Below are 20984 nucleotides of genomic sequence, written 5' to 3'. Positions count from 1 at the left end.
GATTATTTAAATAATCAATTAATCGCACTTGGAAACACGTAAAGCCCCCCCTACAATACGAAACTACAACCCTAGCAAAGGTCATAGCCTACCTGCCGACTCCAGGTGACCCAGACAAGCCTGATGTTGAAGTAGGATGTCGAGCAGCTGTGGCTGAGTGGCCGCTTGTGCACACTCCTCCAGGACAGGAGGGGTATCGCTGAGCCACGACACTGTCTGTAATCAGATCATTTGTTACCCTCTAAAACAAAGCACACATCTCCACACATGACTGATGTGTCTTTGTCACTACCTGGCTCAGGTTTGGAACTGGAAGCAACTGGTCGAGTCGAATCAGGAATTCCCACAACAGTTTCTCCAGCTCCTGGTCAAACTTTGGGCCATAATCGACTGGAAACTGTTCCTATCGGAGAAACGCCAAGATTACCATCTGCTCGCTGTTATTGACATTTCTCTTCAGAGGGGCTGCTGGTGGACAGGTACTCACTTTAAAGAAGTGCTCTTTCTCAGCTTGGTTTGTTAGCAGCGTTTTAACAAAAGCATGGAAACTTTCCACCGTTTTCACAATCTTTAAATCCCTCTTCTGGAAGACAAATAATCACAGATTACACTTTTTACATTTTATTGCCAAAAAAAAACAAAAACAAATCTTCAAACACTATCATTGAATAAAAAAAGAAAAAAAATCAACCTTATATACTAATGTGTGTAATGCTGTTTTATAGACACTTGGTAGTGGGGGTTTAACCTTTTGAACCTGTCCAAATAAGCCAAAATCAGATATAAAAATACAGCCTGTAATATCAAAATAGCCAACTTTGTTAAATTTACATAAACAATTTCAATTTTAAAGTGACCAATTGCTTCCCTGAATGGTTAGTTGAAATGCAATTCATATTTAAATGACAAGTAGTGTATTGGTTTTGCATACAAACAATACCCTCTGTGTTATGGTGCGTTCAGATTGGATGCAGTGTCCAAGGCGGAATCACATAGTGAACACTGAAGATGAAACGAGCTGAACCTTTCTATGAAATCACGACATGGCAGCCAATCAGGGACTGGTTTTAAGCAAAGTTTTTTTCACTTAAAACGGAACACAGAGGAAATAATGTTAAAAAAGGTAGATATCAGGAATCTTTTCAAGATGTTTTTAGTTGACTTTCAAAAAGCTGTTTTAATTTAGCCCCAGAACAACGGCTCGCTTTCCTCCCTTACCTCCAGCACAGACCCTGGTCTGTTTTCTGTGTGGTTAGATTTATAAAGAACCACCATAGAATGGGACCTTCATCTAGATGGAGCTCTGGATGAATCAAAGTGGACTGTTATTTTCAGTGCTTCCTGGGCTTTTTCAAAAGGCAATTCAAAGTTGTGCATTGAGAACAACTTAGCAGCAGTCCATGATGCCATGTTTACCATCTGCTTTTAATATGAAATGCCGACAGCGAGACCTTGACAGGAAACGACATGGGGTTGTCAGGGGTAACTGTAGGTCAAAAGCAGAGAGCCTGGGAGGCTGATGATTTACTAAATATTAAACAATCATTCCAGCCAATAAATAGGGTAAATATGTCCACTGTTATAATCAATAGCAGCACAGGAATGACATTTAATGTTATGCAAAAACTGTGTATCCTGAAACAACAGCATTAACCTCTGCTGGGATGATGATGCCATCAACAGTAATTGAAAATGATAAAAAAAAAAAAAAAAAAAAAAAAAAAAAAAAAACATATCAGCACCAACAACAGTTTTACCTACACAAATGAAGTAGCACTGAAAAAGAAGGCTAGGTCAATTTGATTCAATTCGGAGCTGGATGGCCTCAGGTGACCTAAACAATAGGGCTGTAACTAGCGATTATTTTGCAAATCAATTAATCTGTCAAAAATTATTTTGACTAATAATCGGATAGCCAAAGGTTCCTTAAAGATTGATGTTTACAAAATCAAACAAGGTGAAACTAAAACTTTTCCACAATTGAAAGATAAGTTTTATTTTTTTCTTCATCTTAAATGCAAAATGTTTATTTTTTTTTCACAATATAGGCATAATTTCTGCTCAAAGTGGGTTGCTCTGTGAGCTAAAGGCCTGTTTTAGAGTCTTTATACTCCAGTTAACAATTAATCGATTACTAAATTATTTGACGATTATTTCAATAACTGATTACTCACGATTAATCCAAATAATTGTTTTAGCTCATTAAAAATGTATCTTTAATATCTTGTAAACAACATTGGCACATGCGATTGTTTTATTTATTTTATAATTTATTTTTTACAAATGACCATTTTAAATGCACAAATTCAGTCTATTGGCTGAGTTTTTTTTTGCACATCAGTGGGGTGTCAAGTTTCACGCAGCTGAAGCTCGTCCTTTTCAATGATGCGGTCCAGGGTGTAAACACTGCATCAGAAATGCAGAGCAGTGAACTAATTAAGGGGCTTGCGTAAAAGTCACTGCGGAAACTGCCTTCAGTCTGAATGCACCATAAAAAATAAAAAAAATCTATGAAACACCAACCACATAAACATAGTAAAGGTTCGTAAACAACTGATTATTTTGAGCGTGAGCTAATCATCATTGGGTTTAAAACCTCTGTCTTGTGGCGCCCGTCACGATTTCTTTGATCTAACAGCCCTGTATGAGCATTACACCAGCTGACATTTTGAGCCAGTATTAAAAGCTGCTTTTTATTTTTTTGTACAGCAATTCACCAACACATGCTCACTTGCACAGATTCACTAGTGCAGTCAGCAGTCATACCATCTGCTATTGTCATGTTTGACTTAATGTTTAATTTTCGTTTAAATTGAGACGTCTAACCTCATTTTTAATCACCATTTCATTTTTCATCATGTGAACGGAGGAAAAAAAAGCAATAGTTGCTTCAACAACATTCCTATCCTCTATATTGATTTACACAAGTGAGATCAGTCTTACTGGTGAACATCCTTAGGGGATTCTGATAGAATCTAAGAAGTTGCTGACTATTATTTTCTTTCAGTGAGAAGAAGTAACTTTTGACCGTGGAGCCATGAGTGTCCCACATGCAGAAAATATTATTTGAATAAATAAAGTTATTCAAATTTCATATGGAAATGTAGGTGTTTCCATGGATATGTTGGGCATTTCCACATATTTGGTTAACTCTGTGTTCGTTGGGATGACCAAAGTAAATTGTTTGTTCATGCTTAGATCCACGCAGCCAGAGTCACATGCATCTGGATTTTACAGCATAGATTTCAGGATTTTAGTTTAGTTCAGGTTTCAGGAGGAGAGGATTGTACACTTTGTGCATGAGGTCCCAGGGAATCTACTTTAGATCAGTTCTAATAATCTGCTTCTTTTATTCGGCCTTGCATCGATAAACATTGCCCTGTTCTAATCAAACAGGTACCCCAAGATGAATTGCAGTTGGCTAAAGGTAAAAATTTATCCCACCATAATTGGAACGAAATGGCGAAAGAGAAAAGATAAGCAGAAAAAGTATTTGGTCTGAATTACAATTCCAGCTCCACTTTACCATAGTAGAGGAAGATGAGGATAAAAGAGGAGCAGGAGCCCGGATCCTCTCCAGATGTGGGGCAATCATGTCAATATCCGGCTGTTTGAGACATAACTCCAATATCAACTGAAAAGACAGAAGGAAAAGTGATTAGGAAGTGCCGTTTAACTGAGGAATTATAGTTCTTATTATTTATTAAACAGTCACCCGTGCTCTCAGGCCCAGTGCCAGCTTTCCCTGATGTCGCAAGGTAAGAAGTCCAGGAACAGTCTCACAGGCTGAAGTGACAAATTCCTCCACGACCCCATACTGCATCACATCCCTCTGCTTCAGAACCTTCCAGAGAGCTGCCGACACCAGGCGGACAGGAGGGGCCAGGAGCTGGAGAGCAGCAAAAGGAAGGCTGGCATCTAGAGAGGGAAAAAAATTTTGGAAAATTAATTTGACTAAAGAAGGCAGCTGTTGGAAGCATAGTGAGGATAAGGCAACATCAGTCTGGTGTAAAGAAGGAGTTTTGTTCCTTAGGAAACAAAAAAAAACACATTTTATTTTGGAATAATTTCATTATATTTCTCAACATACTGATAAATACACAGTGGGGAAAATAAGTATTCAAACTCCCTGCTATTTAACAAGTTCTCCCACTGAGAAATCATGGAGGTGTCTGAAATTGTTATTGTATGTGCATGTCCACTGGGAGACATACTCTACAAAGGAAAAAAAAAAAAACAGAAATCACAATATATAATTTTCTTTTAGCATTTTCTATGTATGATACATCTACAAATAAGTATTTGAACACCTGAGGAAATTAAATATTTGGTACAGTAGCCTTTGATTCTGATTGGTTTCAATTCTAGAGGTGAAATGTTTCCCGTAGTTCACCAGGTTTGCACACACTACAGGAGGGATTTTGGCCCACTCCTCCACACAGATCTTCTCTAGATCTGTCAGGTTTCTCGGCTGTTGCTGAGAAACAGAGTTTTAGCTCCCTCCAAAGATTCTCTATTGGGTTTAGGTCTGGCGACTGGCTAGGCGATGCCAGAACCTTGATATGCTTCTTACAGAGCCACTCCTTGGTTATCCTGGCTGTTTGCTTTGGGTGAATGGCTGTTTGTACTCCCTGCAGCAGTGTGTCGCAGTGAGGTTGACGCAGACATTTTTGATTTATGCTCAATTTTGAAGCGTGGTTTGTGCTATACGCTGTGGGTCTAGATACGGCCGAGGCAGTGAGGAGGTGGGGGCAAGTTTGTCTGACAACGGAGAGACATGAGGGCGAAAAAGAGCGGGGATCCAGGTGGAAAAAGGGTCCCAGCTTTCTCGCACACCTCGCTCTTCTCAACTTCACGCGTTGTTTTCCGCAACTGCGGTCATAAAAACAAAAAAAGCCGGCCTCCTGTCCACGGCCACCTAAAATTTTGGAGAGGTGCAGAAGAGTGTCTGCTGAGGCGGCGGGGCCTTTTTTTTTTGCTCACTGCGACACCTACGCAGACGACCTAATTTCGAAGTATAAATCAGCCTTCATTGTCATGTTGGAAGACCCGGCTTCGACCCATCTTCATTGCTCTAACTGAGGGAAGGAGGTTGTCCCCCAATATCTGGCAATACATGGCCCAGATCATCCCCTCTCCTTAATACAGTGCAGTCGCCCTGTCCCATGTGCAGAAAAACACCCCCAAAGCATGATGCTACCACCCCCATGCTTCACAGTAGGGATGGTGTTCTTGGGATGGTACTCATCACTCTTCTTCCTTCAAACACAGTTAGTGGAATTATGACCAAAACATTCTATTTTTCATCTGACCACATGACTTTCTCCCATGACTCCTCTGGATCTAGTGTATTATCAACAGTAACCTTGGAAACGGTGGTCCCAGCTCTTTTCAGGTCATTGACCAGCTCCTCCTGGGCTGATTTCTCACCTTTCTTAGAATCATTGAGACCTCATGAGGTGAGATCTTGCATGGAGCCTAAGTTTGAGAAAGATTGACAGTCATGTTTAGGTTCTTCAGAGTTCGAATGATTTCTCCAACAGTGAACTTTTTTTCACCAAGCTGCATGGCAATTTCCCCATAGCCCTTTCCAGCCTTGTGGAGGTGAACTATTTTGTCTCTAGTGTCTTTGGACAGCTCTTAGGTTTTGGCCATGTTAGTCGTTGGATTCTTACTGATTCTTTGGGGTGGACAGGTGTCTTTATGCAGCTAACGACCTCAAACAGGTGCTTCTAATTTAGGATACAGGCCTTTGAGGGTCAGAATTCTAGCTGATAGACAGGTGTTTAAATGCTTATTTGCAGCTTTATCATTCAAATAATTAGTTAATAAATCATACATTGTGATTTCTGGATTTTTGTTTAGATTAGATTATGTCTCACAGTGGACATGCACCTACGATGACAATTTAAGATCCCTCCACGATTTCTAAGTAGGAGAACTTTAAATAGCAAGGTGTTCAAATACTTATATTATATACTTATATTATTTATATATAAATAATACTTATTTTCCTCCACTGTAGATATACTAGAAAATCTAGCATTTGAATTGCATCATGTCTCTGTGAATGCACTTCTAATGAACAGCACATAGCAGTTGAGATATCCCTTTTTTGTGTTTAATTTTATTTTATTTGACAGATCAACACACCTAAGCATACAATTCTAATGTAGAATGGTCTTAAATATTGGTTTCAAATGAAAATCTCCCAAATTTGGCATCCATTTAGTATTTGACCCAGCTAAAGCAGGGCTTTCACTAACTTTGCACTCCAACAGCATGATGCTGCCTACACTATGTTTCACCATAGGGACATCTGTATAGTTTTCCCGCAATTAAAGCTGTTATTTTAGGTTCAAATACGTGGAAAGCATTCCTAAGTTGGACGCCCATGACTTTGTAATTTTGTACATTTTTCTTTAAAAAACGTCAAGTCATTTCGAGCTGCCAAAAGAGTACATTTTGCTTGCTAACAATGTTTGTTACCCAATAGCGGTTAAAATCGTAATTTGTAGTTAACTACTTACCGTTTTCTTTGCTTTTTTTCTCAGCCATTGCAAATACTCCGTTTAACTGACGTTAATAAAAGTTAGCTTAGCACCGAACAGAGGCAGAGTTAACCACGTATGCTGGTAAAATGAGTGAACACATGTAAAACCTTTCCGGTCTCGTGTAGCGCTTTAAAGCACAAACGGTACAATAACAGCAACGTTATTCGCTGCTTCTTGGTTACAAACCGAACTAAACAAACTTCTATCGAAAGTTCCGCTTCTCTGCCATCCCGCCTTCATTGAATTACCAAGAGAAGCTTGGATTATCACATTTGACATGCCGAGTGGTGCTTACCGAGTCTCTATATGAAACATTGGTCACACTCCGCTCGGGTGGGTGTATCGTTCAAATAATCGAGCATACCCAAAAGAGATTTCAGGATATGACGTAGAAAGTTGCCCGCCAGCTGGAGAGACATTTCCAAGTGGACACACGCACTAAAAAGCAAACAAAAAAGCTGACATCAATAGTCTTTAAAAACATTTCTTGATGTAAGCGATATTTCTGTTCTGCAATTTTCTATATTCCAGCCAAAAAAAAAGCAAAACAGTCCATTAAGATATTAAACAAATATAACGAGAAAATATTTGACATAATACATTTATACCTTTCTTTGTTGTATAGAAACAGTTAATATAATATTTCAGAAGTGAAAGTTTAAAATATACACTAATATACATTTATGTAATATTCTGATTAGCAGTCAGCAATATGTCATAATATATGCAAATGGGGGAATAATTAACAAACTTTAAAAATGGCTATAAATTTTGTTTAAAGCTCTATAAGGCCAGAACACAGACTGCTGCTAAATAGCTTCTAAAACAAACTTCAAATAAAATGGATCTCCTTTATTTTGTTATTATGGAAAGTTAGTACAAAACCCTTTTCTCTTTTTATTTCATACAATGTAACTAAACAAAAAACATGAAAAATAAGCAATTTAATCACCTGGTTGCATAAGTATAAACACAATTTTACTAAAAAACTTTACTAAAACATGTTTTTTTTTTTTCTTTAGCAGCGGTCAGTTAGCTGAACTTATCTTAAATATAATAATGATCCACTCTGCGTCACAAAAGTTCCCCACTTCTATTGGATTGTGAGGTTATATCTTGTCCATGCAGCTTTTCTGGAGACGTCTATGGCTCTGTTTTTCCGAACTGTTAATATTCTCCTTGGTAAAATATTTTTTTAACCCTGCTTAAGAAAAAAATATATATATATTGGGACTAATAATAAACATCCTTCTGAACTGAAAACAAAAACCAATAATTACCTAAATAAACACAGTGTTACATTGAAAACAGGCCTAAAACTAACGTCTGCTTACCGACATGCTAAGGATTGTTCCATAAAATGTTCATTTAAATCTAAACTGTCAAGTATGATCAGCTTTACACTTTGTTATTGGTCATTAGAAGTATTTAATTTTACTTGATTTAGTCATAGCCAGAGTGAACTTTGCCTTTCTCTGTTCTGTTTCTGCATTATCAACAGGTTGGAGGCAAAGTCCAGCTCCTGGGTCAAACACAGAGAGGAGCACAGGCATTTATCATACCATAACAGCTGAAGAGCACAGCAAAAAGCTGAGAAAAGAGCAAAGAGAGAAGAATGGAAACAACATCTTCACTTCTCAAGTAAGTTGACAGCTTCTTTTTACTTTTTTCTCATTGATAATTGCCAAATCAATAATGTTAGGCTGAAGGTTCGGATTTACTGTGGCTGCTTTTAAGGAGTGGCAGTCTGTTTTTTTAATCATAGATAAAATCAAAATTCAGAACCTAAGGAAAAAAAAAAAACACGTTTACTTTGCTTTTCTGGTTGATTTATTTCAGATCTGTGACCAAGCGGGTCTGGTCCCCACCTCAGCGACCTTTCAGAATCTGCTGTAACAGAAGGGAGACCAGGAAAGGGATCACAGCAGGGACCCTGAAGGAGCTGAAAGAGAGGGTCAGAACAACAGCAATATCATAATAATGACAGAAATTAAGAGAAGAAAATATTTAACACAACATAGATGTGGAAAGATAAAAATTTACGCTCAGCCAACATGTCAGATTTGTAGACGTTAACTGTATATTACAGCTGAGAGGGGGCCGGTGGGAAATGATGCTTGTTTACATGTTTTATCAACTGATCAAGCTTTGGTTTAAGCATCTGATGCATTAAGAAAATTGAAGACATCCTAAAATCAAAGATGAAAAAAGGATCACTCTGTAATAATAATAATTAATTTTAGGCACTTTAAGCTTTCACACAGATTTCAAAGGTAAATAGTGCATAATTGCCAAAGATGAAACCCTGTTAAAGAAAACATTCCAGTTTTATATTTATATTATATACCTTCAGTTTTATTAATTGGGAGGTTAATTAAACACATCACAATATTATCTAACTATTACAGCGGTTAGTGTTTTGTCTTTAAGGTCCATTTTTCTATCTTTCCTAGTTACCAGCTTATTATTTTCCAGTTTGGTCCCAATGGTTGTTGAGCCATATCTCACTAAATTTTAGATTGCTGAGTGAAAAAAAAAAAAAAAATCAGCTGTAAGGACATGAAAACTGAGAGCAACTTCTAAACATGTTAAATCTTTTGAAATATTTTAGTGCTCTCACAAAAATATTTAGTTCACATTTTAAGATTTATATAGATTCCTCACATAACAAATAATCATTAACTTTTTTTTAACATAATTTCAGCACAATCCAATTCAATAAACTCTACATGTTGGAGATTCATATGTATAAGATTATTTATTAATTTCTTATTTATTTAAAATATAAAATCAGATTTCAAATACATTTTCAAATACATAAAGTTTATTGTTTGAGTTGCACAGCTAACATTATTATTACACAATTCAAGCAAAAATCATAATGTACTCTTTATAAACTCAGTATTAATTCTGCATAAGTATACTTTATTAATTCTAAATCCATAAACCTGACAGTTATGCATTTTAATTAAATAAACTATAGTTAAATTATGAGTATGAATCAGGTAATGTTTATCTAATAGGTTTTGTGTTGAAATTATAAAAAGACAAGGCAAATTTATTTGTATAGCACCATTCAGTACAAAGACAATGCAAAGTGTTTTACAAGATTAAAATATAGGAAAATTAAACAGAATCAAAGCAAGTAGGAAAAAATATGAAAATATATAAATAAAATAAAGAAAAATAAAAAAATGCAGACTCCAGCAATGACGTCTTTACCAACTTCTGTCAACCCTGTTGACTTTATAGGTCCCGGACCTATTTATTTCAAACACAACGTTGTTTTATCAAACCACAAGATCCCTGACCTTGACACAATATGGTACCTACAAGATCCCTTAAGGAGTAAATGGGAATTTTTTCAGTTATATTTATTAAATGTTGATATTTGAGAGTGTGGGTTTGAATGCAATACTGCATGACTTGAGTCAGATGCAGCTATTATCTGCAGGTTATCCTCTGAACAGCCGAAGCCCTAACTTAAACCCTAATTTAAATTCTTCCTAACCTAGAACATAGTATCCTCTATTAGGTATGCCAGGCTTTGCTGCTGACCATTTCTGCAGCCTCTGTGTACCTGGTGTGTGAGGATGATGGTACTGAGGTGGACTCTGACGAGTTCCTCATGACCTTGCCGGACAACACCACGCTCATGGCCCTAGAGCCCGGACAGACATGGAAACCTCAGGCGGTGAGTTGGACGCCATTCTGGAGTCTTTTAACGTTTCCTCTACCTGCACCTTCTCTCTGGGTTTGATTCATCCTTTCTATCTCTAAAGGGTTCAGTTGTGCTTAAAAACCACGACAAGCCTCGTACTGGTAAAGACATAGCGCGAGTCACCTTTGACCTTTACAAAATAAGCCCCAAGGATGTGTTTGGCTCCCTTAGTGTGAAGGCCACATACCAAGGTCTGTACTCGGTGAGCGCCGACTTTCAGTGTCTGGGGCCAAAGAAAGTCCTCCGGTAAGTGGATCTGGGTTATTTATTTAGGAGAAGCTCAAGATTTTCAGCTTAAAATTCAATTATTTATCATAACACCTTATGAAAAAAACATTTTTTGGTGTCTGTGTTGCTAGTTTTTTTAGCTGATAAGTTAGCTTGTTCAAGTCAGAGTGGTTTCAAATGGTTAAAAGAAAAATTCTAATGTTAAAACTGAAAACTGGACGTTTTTACTCATTCTAGCTCATCCTCAAATTGTTTTCTAAAATGCTACCTCCCTGGATGGGTTTCTTGGAGCTTGTATAAATCTTATGTCTTCATACAGGAGTGCACTATCTAAATCAGATAATTTTATGATGTTTTTTTTTTTTATTAGGGAAGTGCTGCGTGTCGCCTCCGCCCTCCTTCAGGGTGCGGGGCACCTGCTTATCACCGCTGCATCTATGATCCGACGCGTCATCGAAGGCGCTGAGCTCTGGCAGCCGCAGAGGGCCGAGTACACAGCCAGCTGGCATTAAATCTCTGGCCTGTGTTGTTGCCTCAACATGAAATGTTGCCTATTTGACATATTGTGACTTTACTCTTACAATTAGGCCTTAAATTGGCAATAGTATTACAAATATAAGTCTCCTTTCTCCTTAATACAACCACGGACTGAATAGTAGTTTCTAGCTGTGTATATTTGTATTTTTGATGTGGGAGTTGTTATTCCAATTTTATGGTAGTTGGTGATTAACAATATGTTAAGATTTTGTTTATGACAGCTTATAATCATTGTGATCATAGTATCACAATGAAATGTGAACCTGAGCAGTGGACTGTTTAGCAATAACTACTTTGACGGTATTAGGTAAGCTGAATATGAAAACAAGTGTCTGTTAAAATTTGATTTATTTTTTTTTTGCTGCTGTGTTTTAAGCAACATATTTTATGTAGTATCCTTAAACCTTCCTGTTTTTTTGTTTGTATATTTTCTGTGAAGCCTTTTCTTCTGCAGGGTGAAAAATACTACGATCTCAATGAGCGAATAATCTGTGATATAAATATTTATATTGGGATTCTTTGAATAAAAATTGTAATAAATTATAACAAAGAAAAATGGAACAATTTTAATATAAATTCATAATCATGTATACAATATGTTCATTATTTATTAAACCTACAATTAATTCAATTGTTTCAGTAATTCTGGACACAGGGTAGGCATACACTTAAAATGAGAATTGGGATTGGTCAGTTATCAACTGAATATATATATATATATATATATATATATATATATATATATTATTCCAGCATTTCTTTATCTATGATGTTATCTGAACTCCCTTAAAACACTTTTTAGATGAAGGACTGATACATAATTAAGTATTTCTGGCCAGTGTATCTAAATGCTATGTCCAGATATTTAGAAATAACGAATCAACATCATGGGAATGAGTTTCCAAAGTGCTTTTATTGAGCTGTTATAAAAACATTTCTACAGCAGTAAAAGGCTGACTGATGTAAAGCTGCATTCAAACTGCAAATGAGGACCTTTAACACGATCAAACAGTGAAGTGTAACATTTGAAAGGAAAGAACAAAACAATGAAAATCCTTTTTCTAAAACTCGTCAGAAAAAAATCTCACAAATTTTTACCAATCTTCTTATAAACTATTGTAACAAGTCTGCGTGGAGAGCGATCAGTTGCTACTCTGCTTCTCTCTCAACTCCCTGAGCAGCTTCTCTGTTCTGTTTCTTTAAAATGTTTTGTTTTGCTGGTTCTTGATGTTAGCCGACACCTCCTTGTGTTGATTCACTGTCATCCAGCTTGGCCGGTACTTTTTAACATAATATCGTGCGTCCACAAACCACTTGACCAATATTTGTCTCTGTATGCCGACCAGCTTTGTCAGCAAGCTGTACTGCTCAGCGGTTGGATACTGGCACTGCAGGAAGGCGTTCCTTAGCAGCAGCAGCTGACCATCTGTCTTCAAATTGCTCTGAGACTCTGCTGCCTGGGTCTCCTCCTGTCTGGTCCCAGAGGTTGGAGCAGGATTCATGGTTTCTTCCTGTTGGTCTGACTGGCTCCCTGTTCCACTGGAGACTAGTTTGGTCTGTGCTCTTCTCTTCTTGGTGAGAACTGGTTCCATCTTGGCTCCATTAGTGATCCTCTCATCATCTTGTTTTTTACTTCTTTTCCTTCCCCTTTTCTGCTTTCTTGGTCCGTTCCGGTTTACCTCTCCTCCACACTCTCTTCCTTCGCTCTTCTGATCCTTGTTCTTCACTTCTTTGTCAATAAACCTGTCTGTGAGCTCCTGATCTTCTTCAGCATCATCATTGTTGGATATTAAATTGTTACAGACCTCTCTGATGTCCTCATAATCCCAGCTGATCCCACAGAGGAGCCTCTGGGCCATAAACCAAACCCTCACCTGGTCTGGATGGAGGGAGCAGCGCTGAGCTAGAGCAGCAGTCTGTTTGGGTGTTAGATAGGGGGACCTGCTGAAGGCCTTGTTCAGCTCCTCCACCTCATCTGGCTGCATGTCCACCTCGTTTGCATGAACCCATATCACCCTTTTATCCTCACAGAGCACAGGGAGACATAAGCGGGCGCTCCATGGAAGCGATGGAGCCTGGTTGCCTTCAACAGCAGTGGGTGTCTCCTGTTTGGGTGTGCTCTTTGTTGTGTCAGCAAGGTGCCTCATCATAGAAAATGGCTACGAAACAAAGCAGATGAACAGAGAGGTTATAAAGAGTCAGAATATGAGCTGAATTTGATTTAGTCTAATTATCTAAATCTCTCTCTTCATTGGACAGACTGTTAAATAATAAGGAAATAATTGTAGAGCCATTAGTATACTGATTTAAAACTGGATGATGTACACCTACAGACATAAAGGGCTGGTTATACTCCCTCCAGCAGTGTGTGGCAGTGAGCTTGTCGCAGACACTTTTATATAAATTCCCATCTGCGCCAAGTTATTCCACGCCACAATGCAAGAGGGACAATATGGAACTAGCTGTGGGTCTAGATACGGCCGAGGCTGTTGGGAAGTGGGGGAAAGATTGTGTGACAACGGCGGGACATGAGGGCGAAAACGTGAGGAGATCCAGGTGGAAAAATGGTCCCAGCGTTCTCGCGCACCTCACCCTTCTAGCTGGTCCAACTTCTCGAGTCGTTTTTCGCAATGGCGGTCATACAAATAACACAAGCCAGTAAGGTACCAAACAGGAAATGCGCATAGTGTAGAGCGGATGTAGATTTGACAAATCAGAGGCCTCCTGTCTGCGGTCACCAACAATTTGAGAGAGGTGCAGCAGAGTGTCTGCGGGAGGGGTGAGGGCACATTTGAATTCACTGGCCTTTGTTTCTGGCATCAAATTGACTGTTTAAAACACAAAGGCAGAACTGCATCATATGTAAACCATCAACAAAATGTCAAAGACACGTAGAGAGCACTATTAGACATACATGTGTATGGTTTATTAGCCAAAATAGTCAATGTCTGGATTAACCAACGTTATATGACATTTAAAAAATATATACGCCAGTAACTGGGTGCAAATTTATTTTCTAAAAAAATGACTGCTGCAGGCGTATTATTTGTTATTTTCAGGTGTTGCACTCTGCCAGGGCTCGATGTTAACCATTGCCCGATCGCCCGGGGCAAGTAGTTTTTATTGTCGGGAGAGTACAAATTTCATTGCATTTGCCCCCCGGCAAGTGCAATGATCGCAAAAAAAAAATATTTATCACTCAAAATTACTTTAAAATCACCGACATTCGATGAAAACGACCAGAAGCATTGCCGGCGCCATTTTTGTTGTTTTGTACACATTCTCGCATGATTTGAAAAAGGAGCGAGATTTTCTGCCAGATGGCGTGATTTTTGTCCGGGAATTGGCGTGAATCAGACACATTTTTTTCGACTTGGAAGTATAAAAAATAACAACAAGGCAAACAAAAAATGTAAGTACAGTAACACACCTACCACCTATTTTACCCTCCACCCATTTCACCCACTATCCAGATAACCCTAGATTAAAAATTATCGGTCAGGGATTAGGAAAATTGGCATAATTGTATGCCATGCGCACAGTGTAAATATGGCTATCTTAAGGCAGTCTTTTGTAGTGATTCAGGTCATACATTAAAAAATGTTCACAAACTTTTTTTTCTCTTAGAAATTGGAGAGGTGCATTTAAATGTTATAGAGCTAAACAAGTTAAATTGGTGACCTGTTATGTTATTGTCTTGTTGCTGCATTTATGTTGTCAGGGAAAACTAATCCATAGTCAGTTAAAAGTCAGGGAAATCTGAAATTATCTAAGACTGTGGAAACCCTGTATAAAATAACTATGTATAATGATTCTCTAGAAAAGTCACATTATATTAATAGTATTATCTTGTATAAACATACCGTCACTCTAAAATTAAAGTCATTTGTGACATTGACTTCTGTCTTGTGATTTATCTTAAGTTTTTAACCTGTCAATATGTTTTTAGATTTTTAATATTACAATTTATATTTTTCCAAGCACACAACAGTTTAAAGCAAAGTTTAGTTTATCTGCAGGAAGGATTGAAAAGCATGTTAACACGGTAATGTGAGCTTGAGTTCATTATCTGACGCATGCATATACACACCAGGAACCTGTAAACTTAAAAAATACTGAATTATAAGAAACATAAAAAAACCCAAACATGTTTCATTGATATATATACAAAAATGAATATTAGGAACTGTATTTATCAAACATTATACTGGGCTGTAAAAAATTGTTTCTGGGCAAATAAAATGTGAAAGTCACTTGCCCAAAGGGCAAGTGGTAAAAATCCCCCCTGTCTGCCTTTGCTTAATTTGTTAATAAATAAAGCCCTTTGTGTGTATGTACTATAAAAACAGTAGTGTATTTGCACAGTGGTTAAACAACAAAGTACTGGGGCTAAGCAAGTTAGCAGCTCCCTGGTTTCAGTCAAAGCTGCTAAAATCCAGAAGAGTAATCAAAAGATTCAATTCAGGGTTTTATGCCTTGAGTTAGGGCTGGGCGATATGGCCTACATAAAAAAAATCTGTTTTTCTTTATTTGTAATTCGATTTACAATTTTTTTTGTAATTATTAATTGCATTATTGGAATTATTAAGTAAAACAGTAAGTGCATTGGGGCACCATTTCTTTGGCTATGCGTAAAGCGACCCTGCTCCTTTCCAGTCATATGGGTTGCTTTGCACAAAAGATTCGGCAACAGTTAAGGCCAATTTATGCTTCTGACACATAGCCTCTGCTACCGTCAAATCTGTCCTTGTGTGCGACCACACCCCCCAAGCAGAGGTTCTGCACCATCGTCGTGCACCTCAAAAAAATCCTGACTAAGTGTCGGATGGTCGCAAACCCACGCAGACCTCAAGCGGAAGTGCGCAGACAAAAAGTGATTGGTCCTTGGTATGCCTTTCTGGCTATCTGTGTGGTCGTTCTTCTCGATTTGGTGCCAGGGTGCACCATTATTAAAAACCGAGGAACAACTACGATGGACAACTACGACAAAAGGTTAATCGAGAAGGTTAGGAAGTACAATCCGTCAAAGTTCTCGCCAGTTCTCAAATAGGCTCCCCCTAGCACTTTGGCAGGAAACTGCCAAAGTGCTAGGGCACGTATACTAGAAAAACTGGTTCGCGACCAGACCAAAATGACATTTGATGTTTGCGGTTGCAGAAGTCTAATCTGCCTTTTAGCCGTTTTTTAGCTGAGGCTTGTTAGTTTTTGCAAGTTTGTTCTTCCCGGAGAGACTGGCATTTTTCATATTCGGCTGCATGTGACTCTTTTAGGTATTGAAAAAGGTTAGTGGTAGTGATGGGTCCAGCAACACCGATGCGGCGGTCGCATATACGAGCTCTAGCAGCATAAAACCATGTGTCGGTGCGCATTTCGTTTTAAGAAGGTCTCCTGACCGATACAGGAGCTGTTTGAACCTACTGACGCACTAAACTGGATTTAGGTAGAAGATGTCTTTCAGTCATCAATGCACACATTCAGCGACACAGAGGAGATCTTTCAAGCTGGGCACCGTTTCATTCACAACACCTGTGCCATCAACCAGGAATCAGAAATACTTTAATAATCCCAGGGAGAAATTACTTTCATTATATGACTCCATCTGTAATACAGTGACTATAGGACCAGTTTAATGTAACACAATTTCATGCAGTATATATAATTAGGGGTCCCTGCTCCATCTCACCATTAGTTTGGGGGTCTTTGCCCGGAAAACATTAACCTGACAACAGCCAGATGCATGTCTCACTCCGCCTAGCTCCGCTCACATACGTGAGTGGAGCTGGGCGGAGCGAGACATGCATCTGGCTGTTGTCAGGTTAGGAAAACATTGCTTTAGAGGCAAACTGTTAGAGATGGACGGAGGGTTATTGAGGATCAGAGGAGCCTGCGGCCAGAGCGAGTGGTGGAGTGGGATGAGAGAAGGCTTTAGCTGGTCCGTCTCAGTGCTGGGTGTAGGTTTCAGCCATGCTCTCTAAGGCTAAATTAAAACGGCTGTTTTAAAAGCCATTCACAAACCTAAATTTCCTCTATCTTCAATTTTGATTGAAAATTGATCTCCGCTGCCTCCTTACTAAAGCTGCGATCAATTCATGGCACTTTCTCATCTCCTAATTTTTATACTTAAAGGTATAAAGGATGATCTTTTATTTACGGGTGGATCCTCTCAATAAGTGGTCCTCCTAATTGTCAATCATTCTGGTGATATGTTTACATAAGGCCGTCCTCCGTGCTCGTCCCATTAGCTATTTTTTTCTGTGCATGCGCACTTTCGGGCGTATATCTGTGGTGAGCTACGGATTCAGACAGCCATTGCAAATGACTGTCATCTTTCTCACCGTGGTTCTTTGAAAATGGCCAAGGGTCATAAGAGAAAAAGTGTCTTATGACAGTCCTATTGTTAATAATATGGGCCCACTGTCGCCGTAGGCTGTCGCTACCCGACAGCGTGACTGATGACAAAGATGGGGCAGGCACCGCGCAGTGCAGGAGAAGTTATGTAACCAACAGGGAGCAAAAAGTAGTGTCTGAACGGTCAGTTAACTGAGTTCTCTATAAAGTCCACTATATAGTGCTCTCTCTATATAGTGATTGAGGGATATAGGGGTTAGTGCGGAAATTCGGGCACAGTAAGCAAGTTTTAAACAGAGCGTGCATATGGAGAAATGGGCTCGTGCCTGTTCTCGCACATGTGGAGGACAGGTCTTTTTAAAAAAATAAACGAAAATCCTCCACAATACCTTTAATAATACAATGTGAATGTACCTGAGACAACAGTATTGAATGATCTATGGATTTGATGCTCTAATCTAACGAACCATGCCATCACTTGATAACGTTATTTTATTTTATTTATTTGAAAGGAACAGCATGTATTAAAGAACAGCAGGATCTGTAAATACACTTGGATTTGGCTCAAGGCTAGTTTCCTTCCATAGTCTCGTAAGATAGGGGCAGCAGATACAAGGAAAAACATAAGGTACATGTAATAATATGTACAAGAATACAGACCATAAATGAAACATACATGTAACAAGGACAAAAGACACACAAAAATCATAAAAACAATAGACAGTTTCAGAAGAAATACAATGCAATACCCACAGATGATGTAACACACAGTGAACATAACAGGTGATGCGGACGCCGCAGAAGCCATTTTTGTAACATGACCGCCTCAGTGTTGTTGGAAAGAGTAGCATCATGTCGCTGATAATTACACACTGTATCTTTAATCTTCTTTCCTCTTGTATTTCTAATTGGAGGCTCTGAGGAGGATTCACTAGAACTTAGGGTTGCTGTAGATGAATTCACTTGCACTGCAAGGTGAATCTTCAAAATATAGCTCAACACAAAGGTTTTTTAGTGCATTTTGCCTACATGTCTATTTATTTTTGCTCTGGTCTGAACCTTTCACATCAATGTGAATGTGCAGTGTCTCTCCCACACTGTGCACATTTAATCACTGCTGCACTTTATGAATGGAAAAGTTCCTTTTTCACTGATAAGCTGCTGCGTTTATAGAGCTCATGCACTACCTCTATAAAATAAATGTAGTTTTGTATGCACCATGTATACAAAATGACAAAACAAAGTTAGTCTAAGTCTATTTATGTTATTAATATAGTTTGGTCTTTGGCCATGCTGAGCTGTTGCTTTACTGCGAGGTATTGCAGAAATGTTGGGCTCTATTTAGTAGCTCTATTATCATCCTACTTTCTGGTGTTTGCCAGCAGATGGTGCTGTTTCTGTTTAGGGTGCTGGAATTTTATTTAGGTTCAAACAGGTCTATAAAAACACTATCAGGGTTGATGTTTGTTGTATAAAACCTTATTCCATAATAATCAATTGGTTTTTGAGGACTTATTTTTACCATAGGAGGACAGAAAGTGATGTCAGATATTATAATTTAAAACATTTTTGTTTTCATGTGATATGTGTGTAATGAAGATGGCTGGATTGACAGCTAAAAGGCTAATGGGTGAATGTAAAGTCATATTCACTTAAATAAATCATTATTGATACATATTTATTTCAGTGACTAAATAAAGTAATTGAAAACCATAAAAAAAGAGCTCTTATGAACAGCTACTGAAAAGACAACATTTAAGATGAAGATATGACTTAATGTTGTTAGGTTTATTCTGGTAAACAAGCTTCCAGTAAATTGTAAGAGCACTGAATCCCTCAGATGCTTTATGTTTAGATTAAAAACATTCGTTATCAGTGGCCTTGACTGTGCTTTCTAAAGTTTGCAGTCCGATTATTATTCACTTTTGTATTACCTCGAGACCAAAGCAATGTAAGCAATATTATTTTCTTATGTACCTCAGCTTAAACTATGATGTTGCTGAACTGTGCTATACAGTTAAATTTGCATTGCCTTACTTTAGACCTATAAAAATAAAATAAGAGGTACCTTAAAACTGACAGACAAGCCTCATGGAAATTTACAGATTATGACCGTTAAACTTTAGGTAGTTGGACTGATGAATGGAGCCAATTTATCCAGGGGAGATTAAGGAACACACACATTGATTATATAGATTTTATATATATGAGATGTTAAATCTTTTTCCGTTTATTGATAGTAAAGATAAAATGTTTTAAGTTACTTACTTTCACTAAAGTTATACATAATCTAAAAATATAAAATTGTCTCAAAAGTAATAAAGGTCGAAAATATGGGAATATGTTTACGACGTTAACACTTTGTTTACGACATTAAACCTTTAATTTAGTTTTAAGCATAGTTTAAAGGAAAAATAATAACATGAACAAACAGGATATTCTTAATTATTGATAACTGACGTCCTGTTAGCTTCTTAGATTCACCTACTTTAACATAGCTTTTAGCTAGTAGCGGTGTCATTAGCACCAGTAATTAACGACTTTTAGGGGTTTTCTTGTTTTTTTAAAGCTTCGCTAATAGAAAGATAGATTTTATATCTCACCTTATTTGTTGTAGTTTGGAGTTCCTGTCTTTAACGGAGTCACGATGAAGTGTGAATGTGTTACTCCTGCTGGCTCGTAATCTTTCCACATCCGTTAAAATGAACTAGTCTAATAATCCTTTCTCAGGAGCAGCAGAGAAATTCATACAATGACCGAGTGATCGTGATGAAAAAAAATCTTAATTTTTTTTTTAATCAAGATGATCTCAAACATCAATGCCACACCTAAAATAAATATTAATTAACAACGTTGTTCAAATTATGAACTCTGTAGAGTTGGATTTTCTAAAAACTAAGTTTAGACTGAGTAAACTTTCACCCTCTTTTGCGTTGTCATATTTTTATGGAAATAAAAAAATAAATTTATGGCCACTGAAAAAAATTTAAAAAAGGTTAACTGATTTTTAAATGTTATTTAAGTTTAATATGGGAAAAAAGTCAGAATTCTGACTTTAATCTCAAAATTATAACTTTTTGTTCTCACAATTCTGACTTTTTTCTCACAATTCTGACTTTAATCTCAGAATTCTGGCTTTTAATCTCAGAATTCTGACTTTGTCTCAGAATTCTGACTTTTTCCTCAAAATTCTGACTTTTTTCTTAAAATTCTGACAGAATTCTGACAGCTACCAAACATGTTAGCATCAAGCCATAGCCATGTCTGTTTTAAAGGCTAAACTAGCTTGGCTGTTTTAATCACCTTCTGCTCTTCCATTAATGAAAAAGCATCACCAGGGAACCCTTGGACATTTAAAAAGACGCCTAATTCCGTCATTTTCTACCAATGTATCACTGGCCCTCCCAAACAACTCACATCTTTGTCAGTAAAGCTGAGTGCTCCCACATCTCTTCCTTCATGGTGCCCATCTACATTAAGATCCAAATTTTTGAAATTGAAGTCAGAATTCTGAGAAAAAGTCAGAATTCAGAGAAAAAGGTCAGAATTCTGAGATTAAATTCAGAATTCTGACTTTTTCTCAGAATTCTGACTTT

At 37.7% G+C, this 20984-nt stretch overlaps 3 protein-coding genes across 3 annotated transcripts in view; 1 reads left to right on the top strand and 2 right to left on the bottom strand.

Moving 5' to 3' along the window:
• Nucleotides 1-6763, bottom strand: part of tinf2 (TERF1 (TRF1)-interacting nuclear factor 2) — a 14637-nt gene extending 7874 nt beyond the window's left edge. The window contains exons 1-6 of the mRNA XM_015401818.1: nucleotides 6531-6763; nucleotides 3716-3918; nucleotides 3527-3634; nucleotides 488-583; nucleotides 293-403; nucleotides 93-216 (exon numbers count right to left, since the gene is read on the bottom strand). Of these exons, the coding sequence (XP_015257304.1) occupies nucleotides 93-216; nucleotides 293-403; nucleotides 488-583; nucleotides 3527-3634; nucleotides 3716-3918; nucleotides 6531-6558 (670 nt within the window). The 5' untranslated portion in view covers nucleotides 6559-6763. The remainder of the gene's footprint in view (nucleotides 1-92; nucleotides 217-292; nucleotides 404-487; nucleotides 584-3526; nucleotides 3635-3715; nucleotides 3919-6530) is intronic.
• LOC107102492 (cell death activator CIDE-B-like) lies at nucleotides 355-11168 on the top strand. Its single transcript, XM_015401822.1, has 6 exons — nucleotides 355-479; nucleotides 8056-8195; nucleotides 8394-8508; nucleotides 10090-10248; nucleotides 10337-10521; nucleotides 10874-11168. Exons 2-6 carry the CDS (start codon nucleotides 8170-8172, stop codon nucleotides 11013-11015), a joined length of 627 nt encoding a protein of 208 aa, XP_015257308.1. The 5' UTR covers nucleotides 355-479; nucleotides 8056-8169; the 3' UTR covers nucleotides 11016-11168.
• An 896-nt stretch (nucleotides 11169-12064) lies between these two features.
• On the bottom strand, nucleotides 12065-20110 carry LOC107102490 (zinc fingers and homeoboxes protein 1-like). Its single transcript, XM_015401819.1, has 2 exons — nucleotides 19992-20110; nucleotides 12065-13199 (listed from the first exon to the last, which is right to left on the bottom strand). The coding sequence occupies exon 2, from the start codon at nucleotides 13188-13190 to the stop codon at nucleotides 12240-12242; it is 951 nt and encodes a 316-aa protein (XP_015257305.1). The 5' UTR covers nucleotides 13191-13199; nucleotides 19992-20110; the 3' UTR covers nucleotides 12065-12239.
• Between the last annotated feature and the right edge of the window lie 874 nt (nucleotides 20111-20984).

This window comes from Cyprinodon variegatus, unplaced genomic scaffold (genome assembly GCF_000732505.1).
Source record: "Cyprinodon variegatus isolate N-32 unplaced genomic scaffold, C_variegatus-1.0 Scaffold1262, whole genome shotgun sequence".
Lineage (NCBI taxonomy): Eukaryota > Metazoa > Chordata > Actinopteri > Cyprinodontiformes > Cyprinodontidae > Cyprinodon > Cyprinodon variegatus.
This window is presented reverse-complemented; position numbering and strand designations above follow the sequence as displayed.